Source organism: Podarcis gaigeae (assembly GCF_964106915.1).
Source record: "Podarcis gaigeae genome assembly, chromosome: 13".
NCBI classification, from domain to species: domain Eukaryota; kingdom Metazoa; phylum Chordata; class Lepidosauria; order Squamata; family Lacertidae; genus Podarcis; species Podarcis gaigeae.
In genome coordinates this window covers 41,029,416-41,056,568 of record NC_139689.1, presented here as the reverse complement: position 1 = coordinate 41,056,568, position 27,153 = coordinate 41,029,416, and the positions used below count along the sequence as shown (strand labels likewise).

The following is a 27,153-nucleotide window of genomic DNA, read 5'->3' as shown; positions in this document are numbered from 1 at the left end:
GTTTTAACATGCCAATAAAGGCTAGTTACAAGTTACAAGCTCAGACTGCTTTGCTGTGCCCGCAGTCCACAAGTAACAGAAATGAGAGCCACGTGGCCAGGCTTTTTGCCCCAACTAGGCAGCTGCCAGGGACTGTGCTGAGGAGGGTTGCCCTGAGGAAGAATGGGAGCCATCCCCTCCTCCTGACCCTGAATCTTCCCAGGAGCAGGAGGACAGTATAGATTTGGAACAGTAGTTTGCAGAGAGGCATAGTTCAGAAGGCAGAAGCTGGGAAATACTGGATGGGGAACAGCAAGGAGAAACACTGGAAGAGAGAGGGTTAAAAGATTCACAGTTTCTGGAGAGCATTCACCCCACCCCCTTCTCCAAAGTCAGGGAGGGCTCAGAAAGTGGCAGAACAAAAAGCACAGAGGGTACAAGCTGAGATTACAAGAAGTAGGAGTGACGTAGATTAATAGGGATGGAAGGTGTGTGTGACCTTAATTGGGACACTGCCATTCTGGTTAGGTGCTTTCTTTTGTCCTTCGCAGTGTTTATTAAAGAAACTAACTGGTAATAATTCCCTATCGTTTGATCTGCTTATTTACGGCCACGGGTAAGGAAGCCAATTCCCCGAAGCCCGACACAGGCTTTCTGCCCCAGCTAAGCAGCCAAGCAACCCAAGAACCGTACAGTGGTGCCTCGCAAGACGAAAATAATCCATTCCGCGAGTCTCTTCGTCTAGTGGTTTTTTCGTCTTGCGAAGCATCCCTATTAGCGGCTTAGTGGATTAGCGCTATTAGCAGCTTAGTGGCTATTAGCGTCTTAGCGGCTTAGAAAAAGGAGAAAAAAGGGGAAAAACTCGCAAGACGTTTTCGTCTTGCGAAGCAAGCCCACAGGGAAATTCGTCTTGCGAAGCGCCTCGAAAAACGGAAAAACCTTTCGTCTAGCGGGTTTTTCGTCTTGCGAGGCATTCGTCTTGCAGGGCACCACTGTATTTTCATCTTGAAAACAGGCTTGCTATACCATACCAAAAAGAAAGGTGTTGCAAAAAGGCAAGCGGCAATTTGTTGCATCATCTTTTATGTCCTTTCTGCACACCTGTCCAGACTGCACCTGCAAAGGTGTCCCTGCTGTTGCCCCCCACCCTAGTTGTCCCCTGGTTGCCTATTCCACTCCCTTACGGGTAGAAGGAGCTGGACGGTGTCTCCGAAGTTGCCCAGGAAGGTCATGATGTTCATGCGTTCCGCCAGGCGAGGGATCTTGCTGAATTTAATCATGAACTGGTCCTCATCTGAAAGCTCATCCAGCGGCCGCTGCTCCTTCTCGTACTTGCGAATCACCGTCAGCTCGTATTCCGTGGGGATGAAGCGCATCAACAACTCCAGGAAGTCAAGGCTGAGGGACTGCAGGTCGTATCTGAATGGGAGCAAAGCAAAGGCTTGGATTCATTGGCTGGGTAACAACAGAAGACCACCAGGGCCGGCTCAAGACATGTCGGTACCAGAGGTGAACCACAAAATGCCACCTCCCCTCTCCACCAGGGCAGAAAGGACGAGTGAAGATCTTCATCACGAACAAGGAGGGAATAAAGATCTGCTGCCCCTGTGGATCTTGCTGCCTGAGGCAGTTGCCTCACCTTGCCCAATGGGTGTGCTGGCCCTGAGGACTACGGTGCCTTCTTAAGAACATGGGGCAAAGGGAGGAGTGTTTCCTTACAGCCATTTACTCTCATTGTAGGTAATGAAGTGGGACCAGCTGCCATTCCCCAAAGAGGAAACCAACGACAGCTTTTAATATTTAAGCAGTACCGCAAAGGCTATTGACAGAACTCAAATGAGCCACTTTATCATGATGGCAGAACAGAAAATTGGGTCTGGGATTCAAGCAGCACACACACAAAAAAGCTCGCCTTGTGAGGGCAGCCATTTGTGGATAGATTCGAACCTAGCTGCTCAGTCAATACTACAGTGCTTGGGGGGAAAGCCACAGTTCAATGTCAGAGCCCAGCGTTTTTATGTCCCAGGTTCAGTTCCTGGTATCTCCAATTAAAAGGATCTCAGAAAGCAGAGCCAGGAAAGATCAGAAGCCATGCTGACCGACCCCTCTGACCCTAGAGGCTGCATCTAATCATCATGCTTAATAGCCAATGATATCCTTTGTGGATTTGTCTAATCTCCTATTAAAGCCATCTAAATCGTTGGTCATTACCACAGCTTGTGGCAGGGAAGCCCATTGTTTAACTATAATAATGAGGGATGCAATCTTGCCCGGCTTCAAGTTGGCTGGCTCTTTACAAAGGGTCATAAATAGCTCAAGACCACTGACACACCACAAGTATGTCAGTGGGTAATACAGTAGCCCAGGACAGCTTTACGTTCCCTGAATTTGTCTAACTGTCTTCTAAAGCCATCCCAAGTTAGTGGCCAACACTCATTCCTTTGAGTTTCAACATCATGGACAGCCAGGAAGGCCTAGGTAAAAAAAAGGTACAGGACCCTGGACAGTTCAGTCAAAGATGACTCATCTTGCTTTCAGGCCGAGGGAGCCAGCCTTTGTCCACAGACAGCTTTCCGAGTCATGTGGGCAAAATGACAAAACTGCTTCTGGCACAACAGAACACCATGACGGAAACCAGAGCACACGGAAACACCGTTTACCTTCCTGCCACACCTGTACCTATTTATCTACTTGCACTGGCGTGCTTTCAAACTGTTAGGTTGGCAGGAGCTGGGACAGAACAACGGGAGCTCACTCCGTTGCGGGGATTTGAACCGCCGACTTTCTAATCAGCAAGCCCAAAAGGCTCGGTGGTTTAGAACAGTGTTTCCCAACCTTGGGCCTCCAGCTGTTTTTGGACTACAACTCCCATCATCCCTAGCTAGCAAGACCAGTGGTCAGGGATGATGGGAATTGTAGTTCAAAAACAGCTGGAGGCCCAAGGTTGGGAAACACTGGTTTAGAGCATATGACAGGCCTGCCTTTCTCTACTGGTCCCAATTGCTTCTCATTCTGGGCAACTAATTGCCTGGGAGTCATCTATAAACCCTTCCAGGTCACCCTTCTAGGTCACGAATTGTGGGGCATTCGGATCTTGCACAAGTTCTCTGCCTGTTTCCCAAACTTGCCTTTCCTCCTGCTATTGAACAGCTTCTGTGGCACTTGTGCAAATACTACATAGGAAGCTGCCTTATACAGAGTCAGACCACAGCATCCATGTAGCTCACATCTGTCTACATCAAGGTTTCCCCAAACTCTTTTTGACTACAATTCCCATCATCCCTGACCCCTGGTCCTGCTAGCTAGGGATGGTGGGAGTTGTAGTCCAACAACAGCTGAAGACCCAAGTTTGGGAAACACTGGTCTACCTTGACCGGCAACAGCTCTCAAGGGTTTTTTTAGACAGTCTTCCCCAGCCCTACCCAGAGATGCTGAGGATTTCATAGAATCATAGAGTTGGAAGAGACCACAAGGGCCATCGAGTCCAACCCCCTGCCAAGCAGGAAACACCATCAGAGCACTCCTGACATATGGTTGTCAAGCCTCTGCTTAAAGACCTCCAAAGAAGGAGACTCCACCACACTCCTTGGCAGCAAATTCCACTGTCGAACAGCTCTTACTGTCAGGAAGTTCTTCCTAATGTTTAGGTGGAATCTTCTTTCTTGTAGTTTGGATCCATTGCTCCGTGTCCGCTTCTCTGGAGCAGCAGAAAACAAGCTGGGACCTTCTGCATGTGCTGCAGATGGTCTGCCACTCTGCTGTGGCCCTTTCTCCTTGCTCTTAAGAACGTACATAGAACACATAGTTGCCTTGCTGCTTCATCTAGACCAGGGGCAGCAAAAGCATGCCTTATCAGTGAGATGGGTTCCTGCTTACTGACCGGGCTCTTAATCAGGAACAGCCTCGATCCTCTCTCCATGTAGTCTCACCTCCTCTGCCCACTCTGCTGGGAAAAGGAATTGGAGAGGAAAAAACCCAACCCGTCCCTTGCGTGTAGACTACTCACACCTGGATGGCCTTGCAAATGCCGTCAATGCTGAGCCCCGCCTTGCGAAGCGTGATGGCCAGGTTCTTGGCCCGGTTACATTCAATCAGCATCACTTTGCTGGGGGCTTTCTTCTGGGAAGCCTTTGCCTTCAGGGCAGGGAGCTCCCGGGCCTGGCCTTGAGCTCTGGTTTTGAACTGCTCCTCAAAGTCATTCATGTCAAGCTCCTGCAACGAGAGGGAGTCAGAAATTGAGAGGACAGCGTGGGTTGGGAACGAGCAGGAAGCGGGGAAGAGGGAACTTAGCCTGGATGTACCTGAAGGACCTTCTCGTCGTTGAGTTCGTTGAAGACCGTGCCGTTGATCTGGTTGGGCTTCAGAGCTACCCAGTTGAAGATGGGCATCCGGAATTTTGTTTGTATTGGCTTCTTGATCTTGACGGCTTTCAAAGGACAACAGAGACTGTCAGAGCCCACCAAATCAGAGATCTCGTCCTTTCCAGCCTTACTTTGGGGCCTGGGGGCCTTCTGACAGATTGTAAACAGAGAGAAGGCGACACCCCAGGTGTGGTCCACCTATATCCTGTGGTTGCCTAGCAACCACAGACACCAATTCCAACCCTTGAACCCCTTCAGCCTCCGGACCTGTGGGATGTATCATCACTGAAACAGTCAAATACAACATTTCCTGTTTCCTAGAGTGGAGACACAGGGGAATGCTGCCCCAGACAGGGAGGACTTCCTGTCATACCTGTTCTGAAGTATCCTCCCCCTGTATGTGACCAGGTAGATGGGCGTGACCCTAGCAGACCCTATAAAAGGGCTAGCCATGAAGCCATCTTCCTCTTTTGTCATCTTCCTCTCTTCTGGCTCTTAGCCAGCAGCACACGGCTCATCCTTACAGAGGATGGAAGCCACGAGGTAGAAAATCTGAGGCCTAGCTCAGACTTATTTTCTCTACAAATGTAACTGAAACCACAAGATAAAGCCTGCCTTTAGAATACTGCTGTGAACTGTGAACCTTACTCTTACTTTTAAACAAGACTGCCGTGTTATTGTTGTTTTAAATAAAAGGGGAAACTTACCAGGAACAATCCAGGCTGGACAAGCCAGACTGGATTGCTTAATTTAAATGATTGTAACGAATCCATCAACTTGCTTGCCGCAATGTGCAAGAGAATGTGCTCTGCTGCTTGCTCACTAGCGTGAGTGAGGAGGGATAATATTTAATCAATATATCCTCTCCTACTTTCCTCAACATTCCCACAGAACCCACCAGAATGGCTGAGTTGATGTCGAGACTTGGGCTCTGAAGACAAGGCAACTTCTTGAGTGGTTGCAGAAAGTCAGTCTCTCTCGAAATACACCCACTGCACAGAACTGTTGTCAGGGCAAAATGGGGTAACAACCCCTCCCCCCTCAGTTGAAGCGGGTTGGAATAGATGACCCTCAGGATCCCTTTCAATTCTACAGTTCTATGATTCTCTGTATGCAGCTCTGAGGGAAGTGAGAATACAGAACAGCTGCCTCTACTCACAGTGCACGTTCTGAGGAGGCTACAGATACCCAAGATTTTTCCAGATCCCAGACCCGAGTGTTCCTGAGGTACTAAAATTTGGTGAGGAAAGTATTGAGAATCTCGAACTTTATTCGTAAGGATGAAAACACTGTGCTGTTTTCTGAGGAAGCAACTCAGAAGGGGTCTCAGCAGGGAACAAAAATGTGACAGGAATAGAGGACACACCCCCCCTCACACACACACTTAAGTGTTTGCGCTTAAGCGCTTAAGCCATTACATCTACCAACTCTGTTCATGTCCCTCCCCAGTTCATCAGGGACTATAAAAAAACACAAATAAATTATTAGCTTATCCACACACTGACTGAATAGATCGATTAATGGTTCAAAACTTATACGATTCAACTGACGGATATGTTCTGCATTAAATAATAACCCTGGAAATTACGCAAAGTGATTTAATGTATCGCAAAAAGGTGCATATATGTGTGTGTAATTTAGGCACTTAGGAATACCCTCTTAAGACTGGCTCACAAATGCAAGACACACTTTCACTCTCGCAAGATTGAAGAAACTGCCTTCGGCTGTACTTGAGGGTCAATTTCAAAAAATCCCACTGGAAAAACAGTTATGTCCCTGTGGAGATGGCAGTATTGAGTCATGTGCTTGCACTCTTGACAAAAATTTGAGGAGTGAGGTTATTACTCCATTCTTATTGTCCATGCTGGGTCGCTCAACCAGTGCTGCTGTGTCCTTTCCTTTAGCAGATCAAGATGATCATCAAGAGACAACAAAAACTGCAAGGTTTTTAGCCGGGGCAGTTAGAATAAGATCTATTATTTGAGTATAGACGCAAGCCCCCCAAATGTCTCTTCTCTAGTTAAGTTTATACCTCTATCTTCAGTATGTTTTATTTTATTTTATTTTATTTTATTTTATTTTATTTTATTTTATTTTATTGGGATGGCTTGTGGCTGATGCAAATAAAGATTCTTCTGATTTTGGCTCACAATACATTCATAGAATTGGAAGGAACCACAAGGGACATCTAGCACAACGCCTGGCAATTCAGGAATCTTTACCCAAACGTAGGGCTTGAACCCATGACCCGGAGATTAAAAGTCTCACACTCTACCCACTGAGCTCACCTGGGGTTACTGTCACTCCTGGGAGATTTGAACCATCAGCCATCGGTGGAGGGGGAGGAGGAGGAGGAACTGGACCGTCCGCTGGCAGGAGGGGTGGCGGTGGTGGTGGTGGAGGAGCTGTAGTTCCTGCTACAGGAAGGGGCGGGGCAGGGGGAGGGACACTGGTCCCCGGAAGGGGCGGAGCTGGAGGGGGAAGAGGAGGAACTTCCTCTTGAGAGGATGAAGGAACCAGGGAGCTGCTGTCCTTGGAGAAAGGCAGGGGCGGGGCTGGTGGGATTTCAGGAGCAGGAGGAGGAACAGGAGATGTAGACGGCGAAGGAAAATCTGGAAAGGAAAAGAAGCACATCTTTATTTATTTAAGCTAAAGGTAAAAAAGTAACGGACCCCTGGAGGGTTAAGTTCAGTCAAAGGCGACTATGGGGTTGTGGCGCTCATCTCGCTTTCAGGCCAAGGGAGCCAGCGTTTGTTCACAGACAGCTTTCTGGGTCATGTGGTCAGCATGACTAAACCATTTCTGGCACAATGGGACACTGTGACGGAAATCAGAGCACACAGAAACACCGTTTACCTTCCCACCACAGCGGTACCTATTTATCTGCTTGCACTGGTGTGCTTTCATACTGCTAGGCTGGCAGGAGCTGGGACAGAGCAATGGGAGCTCACCCCGTCATGTGGATTCGAACCGCCGACCTTCTGATCAGCAAGTCCTAGGCTCTGTGGTTTAACCCACAGTGCCACCCATGTCCCATTTGATGTGGTAGAGCTCAGCAAAAGAGGGATCGGACAACACCTTTTGTTTCTGCCACAAAATGGGCATATTGTTTGCTCTACATACCTGTGCTGGTTGACGAAGGTGCATCAATGGTAACTGAAGAGGCTCCTGAGGCTTCCACAATAACTGGGATGACCTCAATGCCAACGATGACATCACCGTCAGGTCCACGCAGAATCCGGATTAGCCCCTTGTCTTCAAGTTCCTCTAGTTTGCGCTCCAAGGCAGGGTACTGCAGAGACCCCTGAGGCTGTGGCATTTGTAGCAAAGAGGGGCTCCTCGGACTGTTTGTCCTATCCTGTTCCAAGAAAGACAATATTGAAAATCATGAGGTCTGGGCAGAAAACTTAGAAAGCACACCCCTCTCTCTCTCTTTTTAAAAATATTTTATTTATGATTTTCAGTTTTATACATTTGAAAAATTCTACAATCATTTTAACATTTCAAAACTTGACTTCCTTCCCCCCCTTTCTGCGGTTCCTTAATTTGGAATATGCAGAAAATGCTAAAAATAAATTTATATTAAATTTATCATTTATTCACCTCTTATAAAGCTGCAGGTTATTACAATAATCCTGCCAATGTTCTTATCTGTTCACGGTTTGTTTGTCAATATCCCATAAACCGTTTCCATTCTTTTATAAACAGTTTGTTATCTTGATTTCTGGTATGTTTCGCCATATCCCATAATTTTTTGTATCTATTCCTTCTTTCGCTGGGACTTCTTTCCATTTTGGGGCAAGTAACATTCTTGCCACTGTAGTCGCATACAGGAATAAATTTCTATACAGTTTGGGAAGTTCGGTCCCTATAATTCCCAAAAGGAAAGCTTCTGGGTTTGTTTGTTTTCAAACGTTATTTTTCAATTCATTATATATCATTTCCCAGTAAGCTTTAAAAAAGCTTTTAGAAAGCTTATTGAGAAAGCACACCCCCCCCCCCGCTCCAGCCCCAAATAAAAAAAGCAAGAGGGGAAAAAAACCCCACCAACCATAAGAAAGAAAGAGAGAGAGAGAGAGAGAGAGAGAGAGAGAGAGAGAGAAGGAGGTTGCTGGAAAGAAAGGAGAAAGGAGAATGGCCTCACCAAACACCAATACGCAGCTCCATCAAAATTACCTCACCCCCAAGGGAGTGCTGCCCTCAACAGAAAAAAAGTTTCCTCACCTGTACTCTAGGATTCTTGCTGCCTGCCACTCACCTAAGAGCTAATTCCAATTGGGAACATAGGAACCTACCTTCCACCAAGTCACACCACTGAGTTAGTGTTGCCCCCATTGACTGGCAGAATTTTCAGCTGTCCACTATTCAAAACAGGATACTGTACTCAGGACCGCAATACCTCAAGGACCGCCTCTTTCCATATGAACCTACCTGGACCCTGAGATCATCTTCTGAGGCCCTCATTCGTGTGCCTCCTCCCTGAGAGGTCCAGAGGATGGCAACACGAGAACGGGGCCTTCTCTGCAGTGGCTCCCCATCTGTGGAATACTGTCCCTAGGGAAATTCAACCGGCACCTTCATTATACACCTTTAGGCGCCAGGCAAAAACGTTCCTTTTTAACCAGGCCTTTGGTTGATCTGATTGACATCCTATGCCCTTTTAAAATGTGTTTTTTGTGGCGGTGGTTGTTTTTCTTTTTATTATGTATTTTGTGGTTTTATATCCTGATTTTATTCTGTGAACCGCCCTGAGATCCCCGGGTATAGGGCGGTATATAAATTCTATTATTATTATTATTATTAATAATAATAATACTAGATCAAGCTTTGGTTCAAACTGGCAAGGCGCCCCAAGCATTTCTTTTGGGGAACTGGTTCCAACAATCCACGGCTCCTGCAGCTCGCTGCTCATACCTGCTCATTGCCTGTGGTGCGTGCTCTCAGGGCCTCCACCTCGCGGCGCGACTGGCACAGCTGCTTTTCGAGCTCTGCGACTTTGGCCATGGATTCGTTCTCGGCATCCTGGAGTTTCTCTGCCAGCTGCAAAGAGAAACAATGCATGGGCGAGTGAATTGCAAGAGGGCAGGATATGTGACAGGGAAAAGAAGGAGCTGGCAGTGAGCAACATGCTACAGAAGGGGGTCCAACAGGCAACAGTCCCCCTTGTTCAAACAAAAGGTTAGCGGGGGGTGTTGTTGTAAAAGTCCAGTCAAAGGCGACTCTGGGGTTGCGGTGCTCATCTCACTTTCAGGCCGAGGGAGCTGGCGTTTGTTCACAGACAGTTTTCCGGGTCGTGTGGCCAGCAGGCCTAAACCGCTTCTCGTGAAACAGGACACTGTGATGGAAACCAGAGCGCATGGAAACGCCGTTTACCTTCCCGCCACAGTGGTACCTATTAATCTACTTGCACTGGTGTGCTTTCGAACTGCTAGGTTGGCAGGAGCTGGGACAGAGCAACGGGAGCTCAGTCGTGGGGATTCGAACCACCAACCTTCTGATCGGCAAGCCCAAGAGGCTCAGTGGTTTAGACCACAGCGCCACCCGCATCCCTTTTGTGCATACAGATTGCAGGGATGGGACCCAGGCAGCCTCGAGCCCTTTCCCCATTTTTGTGTGACGTAGTGAGTGGGGAGGGTCTTTTTCATTTGCCAAGCCACTGCCCCCCCCCCCAGTGCAGCTTAGGTACATCAACCCCAGAGAACTTAGCTAGCCCCCCCACCTGTCCGACTTCCTCCTGCAAGTCCTCCACGTGCTCCAGGACAGCGTTTTTGGTTTCGGTGTCCTCCAGCAGGGCGCCCACATCAAATATGTTGTCCAGATAGGCTTGGATTTGAACCTGCAGCTTGTCGCTCTCCGAATAGCGCAGCTTCTGTTGAGGCGAAAGAGGAAAAGTGTGGCGTTTAAAGCTACGGATGGGCTTGGCTGTGCAATGCAGAAGGAAGGAGGCAGCCTGTTTCAAGCACTGCCACAAGGGGATTCAGGCAAGACGGGAATTGGTGTGTCTGAATGGTGCAGCCAGACCTTTTAAAAATATATACAGTCGTACCTTGGAATCTGTTCCAGAAGTTTGTTCGACTTCCAAAGCGTTTGGAAACCAAAGCGTGGCTTCCAATTGGTTGCAGGAAGCTCCGTAGCCAATCAGAACCTCCAGAAGCCCCATTGGACATTTGGGTTCCAAAGAACATTCGCAAAACGGAACAATCACTTCTGGGTTTGCAGCGTTCCGGAGCCAAAAACGTCCAAGTACCAAAGCATTCAGAATCCAAGGTACGACTGTATATAATTTTTTCTTACATTTTCTGTTTTACAATTTAAAATACTCATTTTACATCCTTAAGATATCAATGGCTTCCCTTCTTCTCTTTCCATGGTTCATTTTACGTATCATAAATCCCTGCATCTTTTACAAAAACTGTCCCATTCAGTATTCTATTATTGCATCCATCAAAACTGGTTTACACTGTTGAATTTATCTTAACGCTGCCAGCGTTTCCCACTGTACACAATTATTTCCCAAAATTCAATAAACATTTTCCAATCTTCTTTAAGCGTATGTTCTTCTTCTTCTCTTATTCTATATGCTAAGTTTGCAAGCTGCACATATTCTGTCAACTTAAGTTGCCATTCTTCTTTAAGTTGGGACCTGTAGCTTTGGCACAAGTTGGGGCTAAATTATTTGGGAGGCTAACTCATCCTACAATTGTTGTTTTCTATTTCATCTGTTTCTACCCTAAATCAATGACACTTCAAGGCAGCTTCCAATTCTCACAACATCTCCTATGAAATAGCATTGCTGTAGACCTCATTAAAAGGTAGGTAACAAAAATTCCAAATCCTGTTCATATGTGACATAAAAGCGTTTGTTACACATACTTTCTCCCCATTTTTAGAAAGGTATTCTTTCTACGCATTAATATGCGAAGGAAAGGGAGTTATACAGGTCAAACTGAGCAAATGGCACAAATCCAATGCCAGTCCAATCTGAAATAAAAATGGCAATCAATGCTTAAATTGAGATGGGGTTGCCAAAGTTGAGGACGTTGGCAGCCAGACCAAGTCATCCTAATTCTCTGTGCCAAAAGGACACCTTGCCAGAAAAGGGAGCTGTTTTGACTTTTTCACTGTGTTGGCCAGAGGGTACTAATTCAAACTTGTTGAATGATGGTGAATGGACTGCAGGCTCAATTGAGCCTGGTCTAATCCGAAGTGAAGCCATTCCATTCTTAGGCTGTCTATTTCTGTTTGGGATATTAGCACGGCGTGTAAAATTAATATTAGCATGTCATTATTATTACTATTAGTTTAGTTTGGTACAGTCAAACCTCATATCCCAAACACCTCCATTTTGGAACGTTTCAGCTCCCGAAAGTCAAAAATTTGGAAGTAAATGCTCTGGTTTCTGAATCTTTTTCGGAAGCCAAACGTCCAACACAGCTTCCACTTGTGTGCAGGAAGCGTCTGCAACCAATCAGAAGCCACGCCTTGGTTGTCAAACATTTTGGAAGCCAAGTGGGCTTCTGGAACGGATTACGTTTGACAACTGAGGTTTGACTGTATATAGCAAATCAAACAAACATGTTAAATTGAATCTCAAATATTTAGGCAAGTACAGTGGTACCTCGGTTTTCAAATGTCTTGGAAGTCAAACAAATGGGTTTTCGAACGCCGAAAACCAAGAAGTAAATGTTTCAGTTTTCAAATGCTTTTCGGAAGTTGAACATGCTATGCAGCTTCCGTATTGAGTTTTCCGTAAATGTTTCCGTAAGTAAATGCTTCAGTTTCTGAAGTCCAACGGTCTTCCAGAACAGATGACGTTCGAAAACCAAGGTACCACTGTATACAGAAACTTTTGCGATTCAGAAAACCCACTTCGCAGAGATGGAAAGGCATCTCACAATCACTAAGAAGGTTGCAAATGAAAAAATACATTAAATTAATCACCATCAATAGACACCCACCCACAACCAGGCTTTTGTTACATCCCTCTTACCTCTAGGTAATCATCCAGTCCCAACTGTGTGAACTCATATTGCAAGAAGACCCGGAAATTCATGTTCTCCACAGAGTGGACCACAATATTGATGAACTGCATGCAAGCAACCTAGATTTTTTGGGAAGGAAAGGAGAACACATTACTTTGGGAACTGGGTACCTCTTTTTACACTTTTCTTCAGGTTAGGTTCTCATGGATAGGACTAGCCTGGCACCGATGAGCTTTAACAGGGTTTCACTGTAACATTTCCATTCATTTCTGTGTCTGTTTATACATATTGGTTTTAAACACAGTACAGTCGTACCTTGGCTCCTGAACACCACAAACCCAGAAGTGAGTGTCCTGGTTCGCAAACGTTCTTTGGACCCGAACATCTGACACGGCTTCTGATCGGCTGCAGGAGCTTCCTGCAGCCAATCGGAAGCTGTGCCTTGGTTTCCGAATGTTTTGGAAGTCGAACGGACTTCCAGAACGGATTCCGTTCGACTTCCGAGGTACCACTGTATTATACACTCTTAGCCTTTGGGGATTTTTATTTAACAAATAGAGAGCATATTAGTATATAATGCCTGCTTTTATAATTTTATGGAATTTCTTCATAGCTCCTTGTTATATTGATATGATTCAGCTGATTAGGCTATAATTTCAACTTTCCACGGTTGCGTTTCATTTTTTATATATTCAGCTCTGATACAGCGATGCTCAAGCAAATTTGGCACTGCTACCCTTGGCTCTCAGCTTGAACAATAAACCAAACCATCTCAAAAGTACAGGCTTAAAAGGGTAGCTCTCCTGAAAGACCTACAATGGCTCCCAGTACGTTTCTGAGCACAATTCAAAGTGTTGGTGCTACCTTTAAAGCCCTAAACGACCTCGGCCCACTAGACCTGAAGGAGCGTCTCCACCCCCATCGTTCAGCCCGGACACTGAGGTCCAGTGCTGAGGGCCTTCTGGTGGTTCCCTCCCTGTGAGAAGTGAGGTTGCAGGGAACCAGGCAGAGGGCCTTCTCAGTAGTGGCGCCCGCCCTGTGGAACCCCCTCCTATCAGATGTCAAGGAAATAAACAACTACCTGACTTTTAGAAGACATCTGAAGGCAGCCCTGTTTAGGGAAGTTTTAAAAATGGATGTTTTATCGTGTTTTAAAAATTTTGTTGGGAGCCGCCCAGAGTGGCTGGGGAAACCCATCCAGGTGAGCGGAGTATTATTTATTATTATTATTGGGGTCACAGGTGGCACTGTGGTCTAAACCACTGAGCCTCTTGGGCTTGCCAATCAGAAGGTTGGCAGTTCAAATCCCCGCGACAGGGTGAGCTCCTGTTGCTCGGTCCCTGCTCCTGCCAACCTAGCAGTTCGAAAGCACATCATAGTGCAAGCAGATAAATAGGTACTGCTGCGGCGGGAAGGTAAACGGTGTTTCCATCACGATGTCCCGTTGTGCCAGAAGCGGTTTAGTCATGCTGGCCACATGACCCAGAAAAACTGTCTGCGGACAACCGCCAGCTCCCTCGGCCTGTAAAGCGAGATGAGCACCGCAACCCCAGAGTCGTCTGCGACTGGACTTAACTGTCAGGGGTCTTTTACCTTTATTATTATTATTATTATTATTATTATTATTATTATTATTATTACTACTACTATATTTGCCATCTCACAACAAAACAGGGATGATGTCTGAGATACGACCACAAACAGTAGCTGTGGGTTGGATCCATAGTCCTACTCAGAATAGAGCCATTGAAATTAATGGACAGGACTAACCTAGGTGCATTAACTTCAGTGGGTCTACTCGTAGTAGCACTTAACTGGACACAACCTTATCCACATCCTGCTCTGTTTTATTTCACAGAACTTATCGATGCCCTGATGTCCCAATTTCCTTGTTTCTCTGTCTCCGCCAACGATAGCCAACGACGTGGAGCGGGCCCAAAGGACAATGCAAAAGGCAGAGTCTGGCCTGTTTGTTTGGCTGCTCCAGCTGCTCAGCCGCATTCCCTTTAGCTCAAAAGACAGCAACAAGGAAGGAGCAAGGTTGAGGACAGGATATGCTGCCTGAATAATCTTGTCACCATAGGGACATTTCTATTCCGATACCAGACTGGAATATCATCGTCTGCACTGTTGTGGCATTCAAATCTGGGAGTGTGGCTTGTTTCCTCCAAACAAACCATGAGTGGCAAACCAAAGTAAACTAAAAAAATAATAAGCCAATGTTTTGTTTTTAATCGACATTTCAGTGATGTGTGCAAATCAGGCGAAAGGCAGCAAGGCTCTGTGTGTGTGTGTTTGTGTATGCGTATGTGAACACTATCTACCGTATTTTTCGCTCTATTGGACGCACCAGACCATAGGACGCACCGGACCATAGGAGGGGAAGAATAGGGGGGGGGATTTTTTCTTGTTCTCCCCCTCAAAAACAAGGTGCGTTCAAGAGCAGGTCGGGAAACAGGGCAAAGCCTTCTCGCTGCCCCCCGAGCTTGTGGGGCTGGCGGTGGGGGGAAGCGCTGCTTTCCCCCACCGCCAGCCTCAAAGATCCCTGATGCCTTTGTATTTGTGATGGTCTGTTTGAGGAGGGAGGGAGAGCCCTTGGTAGGCAAGAAGCTAAACAGTGACCTTTGCTCTCAGCCTTTGCATTACCATGAAATCAATGTTGCAGTCTTCATTTCGGAAATATTCCATCAGCTTCTCAAAGCGGTTCTTCTCACCGCAGACCTGCAGGGAAGGGAAGAAAGGCAGTCAGGTTGGTTTGGCGCCAAAGGCTTACTTGGCACTACAAAGCTTCTTTCTTTTTTAAAATATATATAATTTTTATTAAATTTCCTGTTTTACAATTTAATGTCCTCATTTTTACATCCTTAAGATATCAATGACTTCCCTTCTTCTCTTTCCATGGTTCATTTCACATATCATAAATCCCCGCATATTTTACATAAATTAAACCACTCAGTATTCCGCTATTGCATCCATCAAAACGTATTTACACTGTTGAATTTATCTTCGTGCTGCCAGCGTTTTAAGCTGTACACAGTTATTTCCCATATATTCAATAAACCTTTTCCAATCTTCTCTAAACGTATGTTCTTCTTCTCTTATTTTATATGTTAAGTCTACAAGTTGTGCATATTCTGTCAACTTAAGTTACCACTCTTCTTTGGTTGGGACCTTGCTTGTTTTCCATTTTTGGGCTAACAAATAACAGTTTCAACTGGTCAATCTGGTTGCCTAGGGAGTCCAACAGAGGGCTCTGACAGCCAGACCCAGTTATCTGCCGGAACTCCGTACGGCCAAGCTATTTCTCGGGTCCTCCGACGGTGATTAACGACCTAAGCCTTTGATGAGGCTTCAGGCATGTTCCCATTACGCAGAGTATCCAGACAGCAGCAGAAGGACGAGAAATATATGAGCTACTTTTTTTTCCCCAAATACATTTTTATTAAAGTTATACACAAAACAGACACATAAAAAAGAAAGAAAGAAAAAAATACGGAAAAGATTACAAAAAAAGGGTCACTACAACAAAGATATACAAGCCAACTTTTTCCTTTCTCCAACTATACAAAGAAAATAGTTTAGCTACACCGTGCAAAAAAAAAAAGAAAAAAAAGAAAAAAAAAGAGAAATATATGAGCTACATTACTATGTTTTCTTTCTAACTACGCAGACAGAAAAGAATATACATCCTCTCTCTGTGAGAGTCAGTGAACCAACTGAGACAAAGAAACAGGAAACCAGTAACAACAACATCCATCTCCCATCTCCTGTGAGACTTCCAACAGTCTGGAATGTAAACAGAGTCTTGTGACTCCAAAAACTGCACAGTGGCATAAACAGAAATCCAACATCACCCCACTCTTGGTACCAAGAGGTCAGCTTGCTAGAAAAGGGGGCATTCTAGACTGCCCTCAGCTATGCTTGGGCAACTGTGCCACCCATCGCTGGGCACTGCAGCTACTACAGGGTTCTGGGGACTTGTCCACAGGATGCCACCAGCCCCTATGAAGCCTCTTGTTCTGCCCTGGTTGACTCAACCTGCAAAAATTGCAGGTGTGAGACTCAAAACTGCCACTGCACAACCCCTCATTCGCTTCTCGTTTTCTCAGCCGGCCAGCCTGAGTTCTCGCCAGCTCACGTATTTGCCAAGCTTATCTTCCCAACACTTGCTTCACCTCTGCCAGTCCCAACACTGTCATGGCTTCCTCAAGAGAACAGCAGTTTTATGAGGGAGCTGAGAATGGTAAAAGATCCTTTCCCCCTTTCGCATTAACTGTGGTTCCCTCAGGAGGGAGGGATGAGAAACTGCGGCAGTTTAACAGGCATAGCTGTTGGGAACCAGCCCTGGGTGATTTGTCTTAGGGAAGGAGGAAACAAATTGGATGCCTCAGTTAACACATGCGGGTTTTATTGTTGTTTTTCATTGTTTAAGGGTTTTAACAGTTTTAATGTGAGTCACCTTGAGCGACTGACTGGAAAATCTGGATATAAATATTTTCAACCGTCTGGATATATGAAAGCGATTCAAGACATATTAACCAGAATGCCTATTCTGCTTCTAATCTAGATTGGCCTTAGGCACAAATGTGAAACCTACGCTGGCTGAAACACACTTCCAGGTGACTCCAATACCCATCAGCCCAAGCCAGCACGGCCAAGAAACAGGGATGATGGGAGTTGTAGTTTGAAAAAACCATTAAGAGTGCCGAAGGTTCCGCAACCCTGCTTTAAACGGAAAGACTGCTCTCTTCCGCATTCTCTCATACGTTAACAGCATTCAAAGATACAGTGGTACCTCGGGTTAAGTACTTAATACGTTCCGGAGGTCCGTTCTTAACCTGAAACTTTTCTTAACCTGAAGCACCATTTTAGCTAATGGGGCCTCCTGCTGCCACCCCACCGCCGGAGCACAATTTCTGTTTTCATCCTGAAGCAAAGTTCTTAACCTGAAGCACTATTTCTGGGTTAACCTGAAGCGTATGTAACCTGAAGCGTATGTAACCTGAGGTACCACTGTATAGGCAAATGGTACAGGAGAGACTCTCAAAGCCATCATGGTGGATGAGAGTGCAGGATCCCCAAAAAATATTTTAAAAATTTATCTGGATCGCCCCCAGCAATAAAATAATTGGGAGTTCATTCAAAGTGCATTTTATGACATTTCTATTCCATCCAAGGAACTCGTGGAGTTAGTATTCCTTTTTGTCTTTACAACAGTCCTGCGGTGTAGGTTAGGGTGAGAGATTGTGACTGGCCCAAGATCACCCTGTGAGCTTCACAGCAGAGGAATTTAAACCCAAGCCTCCCTGGCCCAAGTCCAACGTCCGCTAAATGAACGTATTCCGTAATGACAACTGGAACATTAAACCAACAAAAAGGAAAGGGCGGGGGGGAGAAAGTGGCCCTATAACAAATTGAAAAAAAGTGTTTAAGATAACTTTTATGAAAAAATCCAGAAGCCTTTTTACTAGGGTTAACAGGAGACAATTCCCAGTAGTGATGTATGGAAGTGAGAGCTGGACCATAAAGAAGGCTGATCGGCGAAGAATGGATACTTTTGAATTATGGTGCTGGAGGAGACTCTTGAGAGTCCCATGGACTGCAAGAAGATCAAACCTATCCATTCTTTAGGAAATCAGCCCTGAGTGCTCACTGGAAGGACAGATCCTGAAGCTGAGGCTCCAATACTTTGGCCACCTCATGAGAAGAGAAGACTCCCTGGAAAAGACTCTGATGTTGGGAAAGATAGAGGGCACAAGGAGAAGGGGATGACAGAGGACGAGATGGTTGGACAGTGTTCTCGAGGCTACCAGCATGAGTTTGACCAAACTGCGGGAGGCAGTGGAAGGCAGGAGTGCCTGGCGTGCTCTGGTCCATGGGGTCACGAAGAGTCGGACACGACTAAACAACAACAAACAGGAGACAAAATACCAAAAGAATTTAAAAGACTATTTATGTACACAACAACAGCCACATGAATGCTATTTGCCCAGAAGTGGAAGGAAGAAAAAGTCCCCTGACAAACGAAGAGTGGATAACTGAGATGATGGACTATGCCGAAATGGCAAAGATGTCTGTGAGGATCAGGCACCAAGACGATAAGAAATTCAATCAAGAGTGGAAAAAGTTTATAGAATATAAGACCACTGTGTATACTTAAAAAAGTTAGCAGGATTATTGCAACACGTATAATGTAATATTAGTTAAAAGGGGGGGGGGAGAGTGACAAAATGAATTAGAAAAAATGTAGTTAGATGCAAAGAATTAGGGGGAAATTTGGAAATTGGGGGGGTGGGGGCTAAGTCTGAGAGATTTAAGTAATGCCAGGAGCGCAGAATTTGAAAAGGATGTGAATGTATAAAAATCTTGCTCAAAAAAAAAAAAAAAAATACAGTGGTACCTCTGGTTATGTACTTAATTCGTTCCGTAGGTCCATTCTTAACCTGAAACTGTTCTTAACCTGAAGCACCACTTTAGCTAATGGGGCCTCCCGCTGCTGCTGCGGCGCTGCCGGTCGAGTTCTGTTCTCATCCTGAAGCAAAGTTCTTAACCCGAGCTGTTATTTCTGGGTTAGCGGAGTCTGTAACCTGAAGAGTATGTAACCCGAGGTACCACTGTATATATTTTTTCAAAAAATGAGAAAGGAAGTGAAACAGGCAGGGGGGGGGGGAATCAAACATTAAAAAAACCCGTACTGTTGATGACATTTCATGCAACCTTACGAGAACAATAGAAGCAGAAAAAGGAGCTTGCCATTGACATTCTGAAACGGAGGGAAACTTCAGGTAGAGGGAAGGAGCGAATGCAACCAAATGTGGTTACCTAGGGCGGCCGCATTACATTGGGGAGGGGGCAGGGGGGCGGTCTTGGTTTTGTTTGGCTGATACACACATTAGTGTAAAGGACCAAGGAGGCATGGGGGGGGGGAATGTACAAGCAGGCCATTGTGTATGCCATTAACACAGCCCTGCTTATATATACAAAGCTCTCCCCTTGGCCCAAGATGTTGTTACTCCTCCAGTTACAGCTGATGCAGTCAGTGGTCCCTGCGTAGGGATGGATATTTGATATAGAGGAGGGCAGTGGGGCCGGGGGAAAGAGGAGAGGGTTTCTCCCGGAGGCTGTTGACTCCGTTTCCCTCGCTTCCCACCTGTGACTCTGAACCCTCAACGGGGATGACTGTTTCACCCAAGATAAAATTGCAGCGTTACTAGAGATTGCTACAAGCACACGCTGGATACACGGCGGCTGCCTGACTGTCCCAAAGCAATGTCAACATTTAAAAGCACATGCGTTTTTAAAACTTTGCAAAAGAAAGGCGCTTTGGGCAACGGCAGCTGATCTCTGCCCGGAAGTGGCCTCTGCTGTTCGTTGAATTTAATCAGGCTGCTTGGGGCTTTGTTTCCATTCTTTTCGCTGTTTACAAGCCTGAATGCTGTAAGCTACTTGCGTGGACTAGGCATAGATTTGCCCGCCCATGCACTCTCGCCAGAATGGGGCATGCTCTGGTTATCTCCCGCTTGGACCACTGCAATGTGCTCTACGTGGGGCTACCTTTGAAGGTGACACAGAAACCAGAACTAATCCAGAATGCGGCAGCCAGACTGGTGACTGGGAGCGGCCGCCGAGACCACGTAACACCAGTCCTGAAAGACCTACATCGCCTCCCAGTACATTTCCGAGCACAATTCAAAGTGTTGGTGCTGACCTTTAAAGCCCTAAACGGCCTCAGCCCAGTATACCTGAATGAGCTTCTCCACCCCCATCATTCAGTCCAGACACTGAGGTCCAGCTCCGAGGGCCTTCTGGCGGTTCCCTCCCTGCAGGAAGTGAGGTTGAGGGAACCAGGCAGAGGGCCTTTTCGGTAGTGGCACCCGCTCTGTGGAACGCCCTCCCATCAGATGTCAAGGAAATAAACAACTATCTGACTTCTAGAAGACATCTGATGGCAGCCCTGTTTAGGGAAGTTTTTAATGTTTGATGTTTTATCACATTATTATTATTATTATTATTATTATTATTATTATTATTATTATTCTTTTGGGAGCTGCCCAGAGTGGCTGGGGAAATCAGCCAGATGGGTGGGGTATAAATATTATTATTATTATTATTATTATTATTATTATTATTATTATTATTATTATCAGATCAACAGATTAATTTCAAATAGCTTACCAAGATATTCCAGTTATGTCAAACTTGAAAACCAAAGTCTAGAAGGGTTTTGACTTCAGAGCATCAAGCAATCAGATGGCACATTTGGAGCTTCAGGTATGTAGAAGAAGACCCAAGGAGCAAATCTGAAATTGCTGGAAGCCTTAAAAGTATGGAGTTGGGGAGGCAGGGACACTTAGGCTATCTGGGAGTGATGAAAATTATGGCCCTCTTCCATGTTTTTCCGAAGAGATATGTCAGGGAACTGCCATCGGAGCCAAGAGTGGCATGCAGGAGAAGGGCCCAGCCGGGACAGAGGGAACACTTCATCGGAGGAAGGAGATCAGTGTGACACCAGGAAGAAAAGAGAACCGGAAGGGACGTCGGAGAGATGGCTCCAAGACTCTTCCACAGAGACCAGCGGGGAGAGCCCAGGACCTCCGCTGGCCACACCCACTCTGCACAGAAAACGTCCGCGCAGGGAGGCTAGGAGGAGACTTGGTGTCAAACAGCTCCTATGTTGGAAGAAGTTCAGGAAACGCCCACTGACGGATTCTGCCAGTGACTGACACAGCCACAGAGAAAGTGCTGTTCAGCCAGGGAAAAGTTTAGCCAGGGAACGTTGCCAAAAGCAGCGGCCACTTACGCACAAGCAACCCCAATTCCCTTTACAAGATACTTTTAGGGTATTCAGCTTGAACAAAGAGACATCTCACTGTGCCAGTGGCAAAAACCCTGATGTCATCTGGTAAGATAAAAATCAATAAAAAAAACCTTCAGATGTTTTGCTGGTCCACTGGTGGATGGCCAAGACAACCCACCTGAATTCTGAGATTTCCTCTCAAATGCTAGGCTAGAAAAGTGAGTTGGAACACTGCCCATTAGAACACGCAAGGTTTTTTTCCTTGAAAAACTGGATTTAAGTTCCCCCCCTTTTTTTTTTTATAATAATTTTTATTAAGGTTTTCCAAATTAAAACAAATCAAAACAAATTAGATCCAATCTATAAACTTTTTGCCAATAACTAGGACTTCCCCTCCCTACCCCCTCTTGTGTTCCAAATCTTCCAAATAAGCAATTAAATTCAACAAGTTCTTATCCCCAAATTACACTCTTCATCAATAACCCAATTTATCCAAATTCTCATCCCCTAAGATCGATCTATACCCTTCCACGAGTTTCCCCCTTTCAAACATAATACAGATGGAAATAAGATAAATATAAATAATAATTTTACAGCCTTTGGATTCCAATTTTCCCTCCCCTTTTTCCCCTTTGCGTTTCACCTATCCCTCCACTTCTAATATCATCCTGGAGGTTCCACATTACACTATGTCCCTCCAGTTCTTTGCCAGTCTTTAATTACGGATGTCCAATCGTAGAAGGAGTCTATCAAATAAGGGCCCATTTCTTCTATCCAGGTTTTTATATCCAGGAGTAAAAACTCCAATTTTGTATCCATAAGCTTGTCAAACCTGAATATCCCAAATGTTCCCCCAGTTCTGTCCAGTTCTTGTTATTTCCTTGTTCTTGTCAATCATTCTCCTCCTTTTTATTTCTCTGTTCTCCCACAGAAATGTTCTTTTTCCAAAAGTTTCTAGTGCCTCTGCAGAGGTTTGTTATTCATGGAGCAAAGCATTGCATCATGTTCCTTTCATTTTCCAACAAATAGTTCCATTGTTTCCTGTAGTGTGTAGACCTCTGTAGACAAAATAATGTTCCATTCCTGCAGTTTCCCAGGAGATTAAAAGTTCCATTCAACTGTTCAGATTTCCTGTGGAAAAACACATGCAATATCCCTCGGCTCCTCTAGGTGGATTGCAATAACAAAGTTCCCTTCCAGAATCACATCCACCAGACCAAGTAGCTTGTTGACCAATATTTAAAACAGTTTGTATTCAATTTATAACAAATATAACCGGCAAAGTCCTCATAGCAAAGTCTCTATTTTAATCTTCCTTTTTGACAGCTCTTTGACAGCTGTCAAAACCTCCATCACTTTTCTCCAGGCAGTTTCCCGAATCGCTCCAGGGATTCCGGGGGGGTTGCTTTTTTTTTAAAACAATTCCACTTTTCTCCTCCAGCTCAATCTTATAATTTTCCCTCGCGAAGTTGCTGATTCGGCAAGATAAGGTTACACTCGATCTTAGTTGTCCAGTCCTTTGTTTTGGCTCTTCTACAATTTAGGGGTGGGCTGACTTCCTTTTTTCCACCTCCCCCGTTCGCTCCGAATTTTAAAAATTTATCCCCTTTTTTTAGTCCATATTCCAATTACTCACGGATTCTTCTTTAGAGCCGAATTTTCAATAGAAGAAGTCAGCGCTCTCCGCCGGATGGCATGCGGCTGCGCTCGGCAGGGATAGCAGAGAACTCAAAGCACCACGCTTCTCCCCGGCACCCGATCCGTAGCCTTTAAAAAGGCTCCTTCACGAGTCGGGAGAGCGCTAACGGTGCCAGCCGAGTCTCCATGTCCACGGCCTCAATCTGGCCGTGGTTTTTGAGGGTCCCCGCATCGCCGGTGCGGTAGGACCCAGCCCCTGCCAAGCCGGCTCCCTCCGGAGCTCGGAGGGAGCCCGCCATTCGGCGATGGCGCCGACCCGGAAGTGGATTTAAGTTCCCCTTGCCTGTTTATATAGGTCTTGGCACTGATATTCTCTCTGCTGACTAACACATCTTTTCTCTGTAGAACTGGGACAAAGGCTTTTAGGGCCAGGCAGATTGCCCAGAATTCCAGGAGGTTTCATGTTGTACAAAGACATCTTCGGAGGCCAATTGCCCTGAGCAAAGGTTTTCCTGCAATGGGTTGCCCGGCCTTAAAGTCTGGCACTTGCTGACTGAACATCCGGGAGAATCCTGAACATGCATTATTTGTCTTGGGTCAGTATTTCAGAGATTTGCACGTGTCTAGGGCCGCCTTTCCCGGCCTCGAGTCCCCAGATACTGTGGGACTAGAACTCCCATCATCTCTGACCATTGGCCATGCGGACTAGAGATGGTGTGGGTTTTAGTCTAGCATCCAGCATCTGAAAACCCAAGGTTGGGGGAGGCTATTCTAGGGGGAAGCAAATGTGAGGGATCAGCAGAGAAGGTATTTGATATTCCAGCATGGATTGCTGCAGGAAGAACTACAACTTACATGACAAAGCCATTTTTCACCTTCCCACCCCTTGCTTTTTCCTGCAAGACCTATTGCAGTCGTTAAGAGTTGTCAACAGGCTCATCACAGCTATCTGCCATTCACCCATTCCCACCACCCTTCTGAGTAATACCCCTCCCCACCTTCTCACTATATAGAAGGGTCTGGTAACTTCTGTTTCAGTGTATCTGAAGAAGTGTGCATGCACACGAAAGCTCATACCTAGAACTAACTTAGTTGGTCTTTAAGGTGCTACTGAAAGGAATTTTTTCTTTTGGGTTTACTGCGTAACTGTAATATGGAAGTGGGGGAGCATTTTCAGGGTGTGTGTGTAGATATCACCGGGCAAGAAAGAGTGCCTTATTCTTTCCCCACCTGCCACTGATTCTCCTACAGCAGATTTTAACAGTGTTTCCCCCTGTAGTTGGTCTCGGAGACTACATGAATTCCGGGCCCAATTCAAAGTGCTGGTTTTGACCTATAAAGCCTTAAATAGCTCAGGACCGCAATAGCTCAAGTACCGCCTCTTTCCATATGAACCTACCCAGACCCTGAGATCATCTTCTGAGGCCCTCGTTCGTGTGCCTCCTCCTTGAGAGGTCCGGAGGGTGGCAACACGAGAACGGGGCCTTCTCTGCAGTGGCTCCCCATCTGTGGAATGCTCTCCCCAGGGAAGTTTGCCTGGCGCCTTCATTATACACTTTTAGGCACCAGGTAAAAACGTTCCTTTTTAGCTAGGCCTTTGACTGATCTGATTTATATCCTATGCCCTTTTAAAATGTGTTTTTTTGGGATGTGGGCTATTGGGTTGCTGTTTTTCTTTTTATTATGTATTTTGTGGTTTTATATCTTGATTTTATTCTATGAACCTCCCTGAGTTCCCCGGGTATATGGTGGTATATAAATTCAATAAATACCATAATAATAATAATACATGAAGCTTTTCTGCAGAGAAAAATGGAGCAGAGGGGGGTTTGACATGTTGATCCTTCCTTGCAAATGACACACGCAGACTCAAGAGTCCTCCGCACTCACATAAATTGACAGACACGCGTTTACAAAACATCCATTGTCAGTACACTGCACAGTTATGCCTTGAGAGCAAGTACCAAGTTGGCGCGACGGCGGTGGAGGCAATCACATTTTCTCTGAGCTTGTGCCAGGCTATTCTTTCACGTTTGAACGGACTGTCCTTCTGCAAGAGCAACTCTGCACTTACTTATATTTACATGCTCAAGCAGCTCAGAGGTTGTTAAAAAAGAGATTAAAGGAGTTCTGGGCCTTCTACCCTGGAGGAATGGAGAGACACAATGACCTGTGAAGGACTCAAGACAGCCAGGGCAAGGTGTGTGGGCGAGAGAGGGGGGCATCAAAATTTGTCTGTCTGTAGATCAGGGCAGGGCAGGGCAGGGGGTGGGGTGGCAGACTATAGCCCTCCAGACCTGGTTGAACTTCCATCAGCACCCATCTAGCATGGCCAATGTTGGTCTTTAATATGGAAGTTGGGACCTAATCACTTCATCACAACCAGAGTTTCTCTACTCCTGGTATAATCAGTGCTGGGATATAAAAGCCCAGAGTAAACAATCTCCAATTTCTGGCTATGCAATATTGCGGATGTCGTCTTCAGCTGTAGCTAACATTTCACTCATACACCCTCCAATAATGGACAGCTGCAGGACAATGAAAGGCTGGGGTAATTTCCCTTTTAGGAGTACACTAAGTTAGGGCAGGCATAATTGCATATTTCAGAGACATCTGCATCTCTGAAAAGACTTACACATCACTTGGGAAGACAGGAAAACTAATGCCAGTGTACTGGAAGAAGCAAAGATCGCCAGTGTCGAAGCAATGATTCTTCAACATCAACTTCGTTGGACTGGTCATGTTGTGCGGATGCCTGATGATCGTCTTCCAAAGCAACTACTCTATTCTGAACTTAAAAATGGAAAGCGTAATGCCAGTGGTCAACAAAAGAGGTTTAAAGACTCTCTCAAGGCAAATCTTTAAAAATGTAGTACAAACTGACAATTCCCCAATTGACAATTGGGAAACACTGGCCTGCGAGAGCTCCAATTGGAGATCAGCCTTTCCCAAAGGTTTCATGGGCTTTGAAGATGCTCAAACGCAGGACGAAAGGGAGAAACGTTCTAAGAGGAAGGCACGCTTGGCAAACCCTCACCATGATCAACTCCCGCCCAGAAACCTATGTCCCGACTGTGGAAGGAGGAATGGATCCAGAACTGGCTTCCACTGTCACTTACGGACTCGCTTTTAAAACCGTGTTCATGGAAGACAATCTTACTCGGCTATGAGTGATCAACAAAGGAGAAAGAATTGCATGTACAGTGGTACCTCGGGTTACAGACGCATCAGGTTACAGACTCCGCTAACCCAGAAATAGTACCTTGGGTTAAGAACTTTGCTTCAGGATGAGAACAGAAATCGCACAGCAGCAGCGGGAGGCCCCATTAGCTAAAGTGATGCTTCAGGTTAAGAACAGTTTCAGGTTAAGAACGGACCTCCAGAACGAATTAAGTTCTTAACCCAAGGTACCACTGTACAAGCAAAAGTGTCCCTCCTTTTTTCTGAGCTATTTGATATGGGGCAAGCACACAATAAAGAGTGCTATCCAGTGGGTAAACAGCTGGTCTTTAATTTACGACTAATTTAATTTTGTATTTTCTGCCACAGATGATGCACACAACCCTGGCCACCCTGCTATTGCGAAGCCTCCGTTTCCAGTCTGTAAAACGGGGGGAAGAGCCACCCACCTACCTCACAAAGGCCTATCCCACAATAATAATTTTTGGTAGCCATCGTTCGGGTTTTTGCCGCAAGGCAAACTTAACACATCTATGCCTCCCCAACCTCCAGGTATCGCTACCTCACAGGAGAGAAAACTTAGTGGCGGAATTGACTTGCCAAATGCTAAATGATCAGAGTTAGTGGCCTTAAAACTGCAGAAGTAATGATGCATGTCATTTCTGAAAATCTACAGACAATTAAGCCATGCAGGAGAGGAGAGGAAAGGAGGAGAGAGGAGATGGAGGATAATCCCACATATTCAAGCAGAAAGAGAACCTGTGCCCAGGTTTCCACCACCAATACAGGTCCAATTTGTCCAACCGTGCCTGAGTGACAGATCAGGCTTGCACCTGTTTGTTTGGCACCTAGGATTTCATTTCCTCCCATCCAAAAGCTTTGGCACAAGCCAATCTGCTCCATGGGCAAATTTTATCCCATGTAACCTAAGCAGACTCTTTGTCAGCTCTCCCTGTGTCGGTTTACAGCAACAGCACGAGCGCCAAAGAGGCAAGTTTCCCTTCTATCCCCTACTTATTAACTTAGTTCATCTAAACTTACAAAAGACTTAATGGGCAGCGTTAAGTTAAATTCAACGGTGTAAATAAGGGTTGATGGATGTTATAATGGAATACTGAAAGGCTTAGCTTATATAAAATATGCAGGGATTTATGCTGTGCAAAATGAACCATGGAAAGAGAGGAAGGGAAGTCATTGATATGTTAAGGCTGTTTAA

The 27,153-nt window shown here is 45.7% G+C and overlaps 1 protein-coding gene across 8 annotated transcripts in view; it reads right to left on the bottom strand.

Annotated features, from left to right (window-relative positions):
• FMNL1 (formin like 1) overlaps positions 1–27,153 on the bottom strand; it is a 114,132-nt gene that overhangs the window by 16,127 nt on the left and 70,852 nt on the right. For all 8 annotated transcript variants that reach the window (XR_014557428.1, XM_083709100.1, XM_083709099.1 and 5 more), the window contains 9 exons: positions 14,969–15,043; positions 12,331–12,441; positions 10,060–10,209; positions 9,255–9,380; positions 7,464–7,698; positions 6,629–6,952; positions 4,281–4,405; positions 3,986–4,191; positions 1,164–1,398 (listed from right to left, as the gene is read on the bottom strand). Coding sequence is in view for 7 of the 8 variants with exons in the window: in XM_083709100.1 (XP_083565226.1) it covers positions 1,164–1,398; positions 3,986–4,191; positions 4,281–4,405; positions 6,629–6,952; positions 7,464–7,698; positions 9,255–9,380; positions 10,060–10,209; positions 12,331–12,441; positions 14,969–15,043 (1,587 nt within the window). In the remaining variant the exon portion in view is untranslated. The remainder of the gene's footprint in view (positions 1–1,163; positions 1,399–3,985; positions 4,192–4,280; positions 4,406–6,628; positions 6,953–7,463; positions 7,699–9,254; positions 9,381–10,059; positions 10,210–12,330; positions 12,442–14,968; positions 15,044–27,153) is intronic.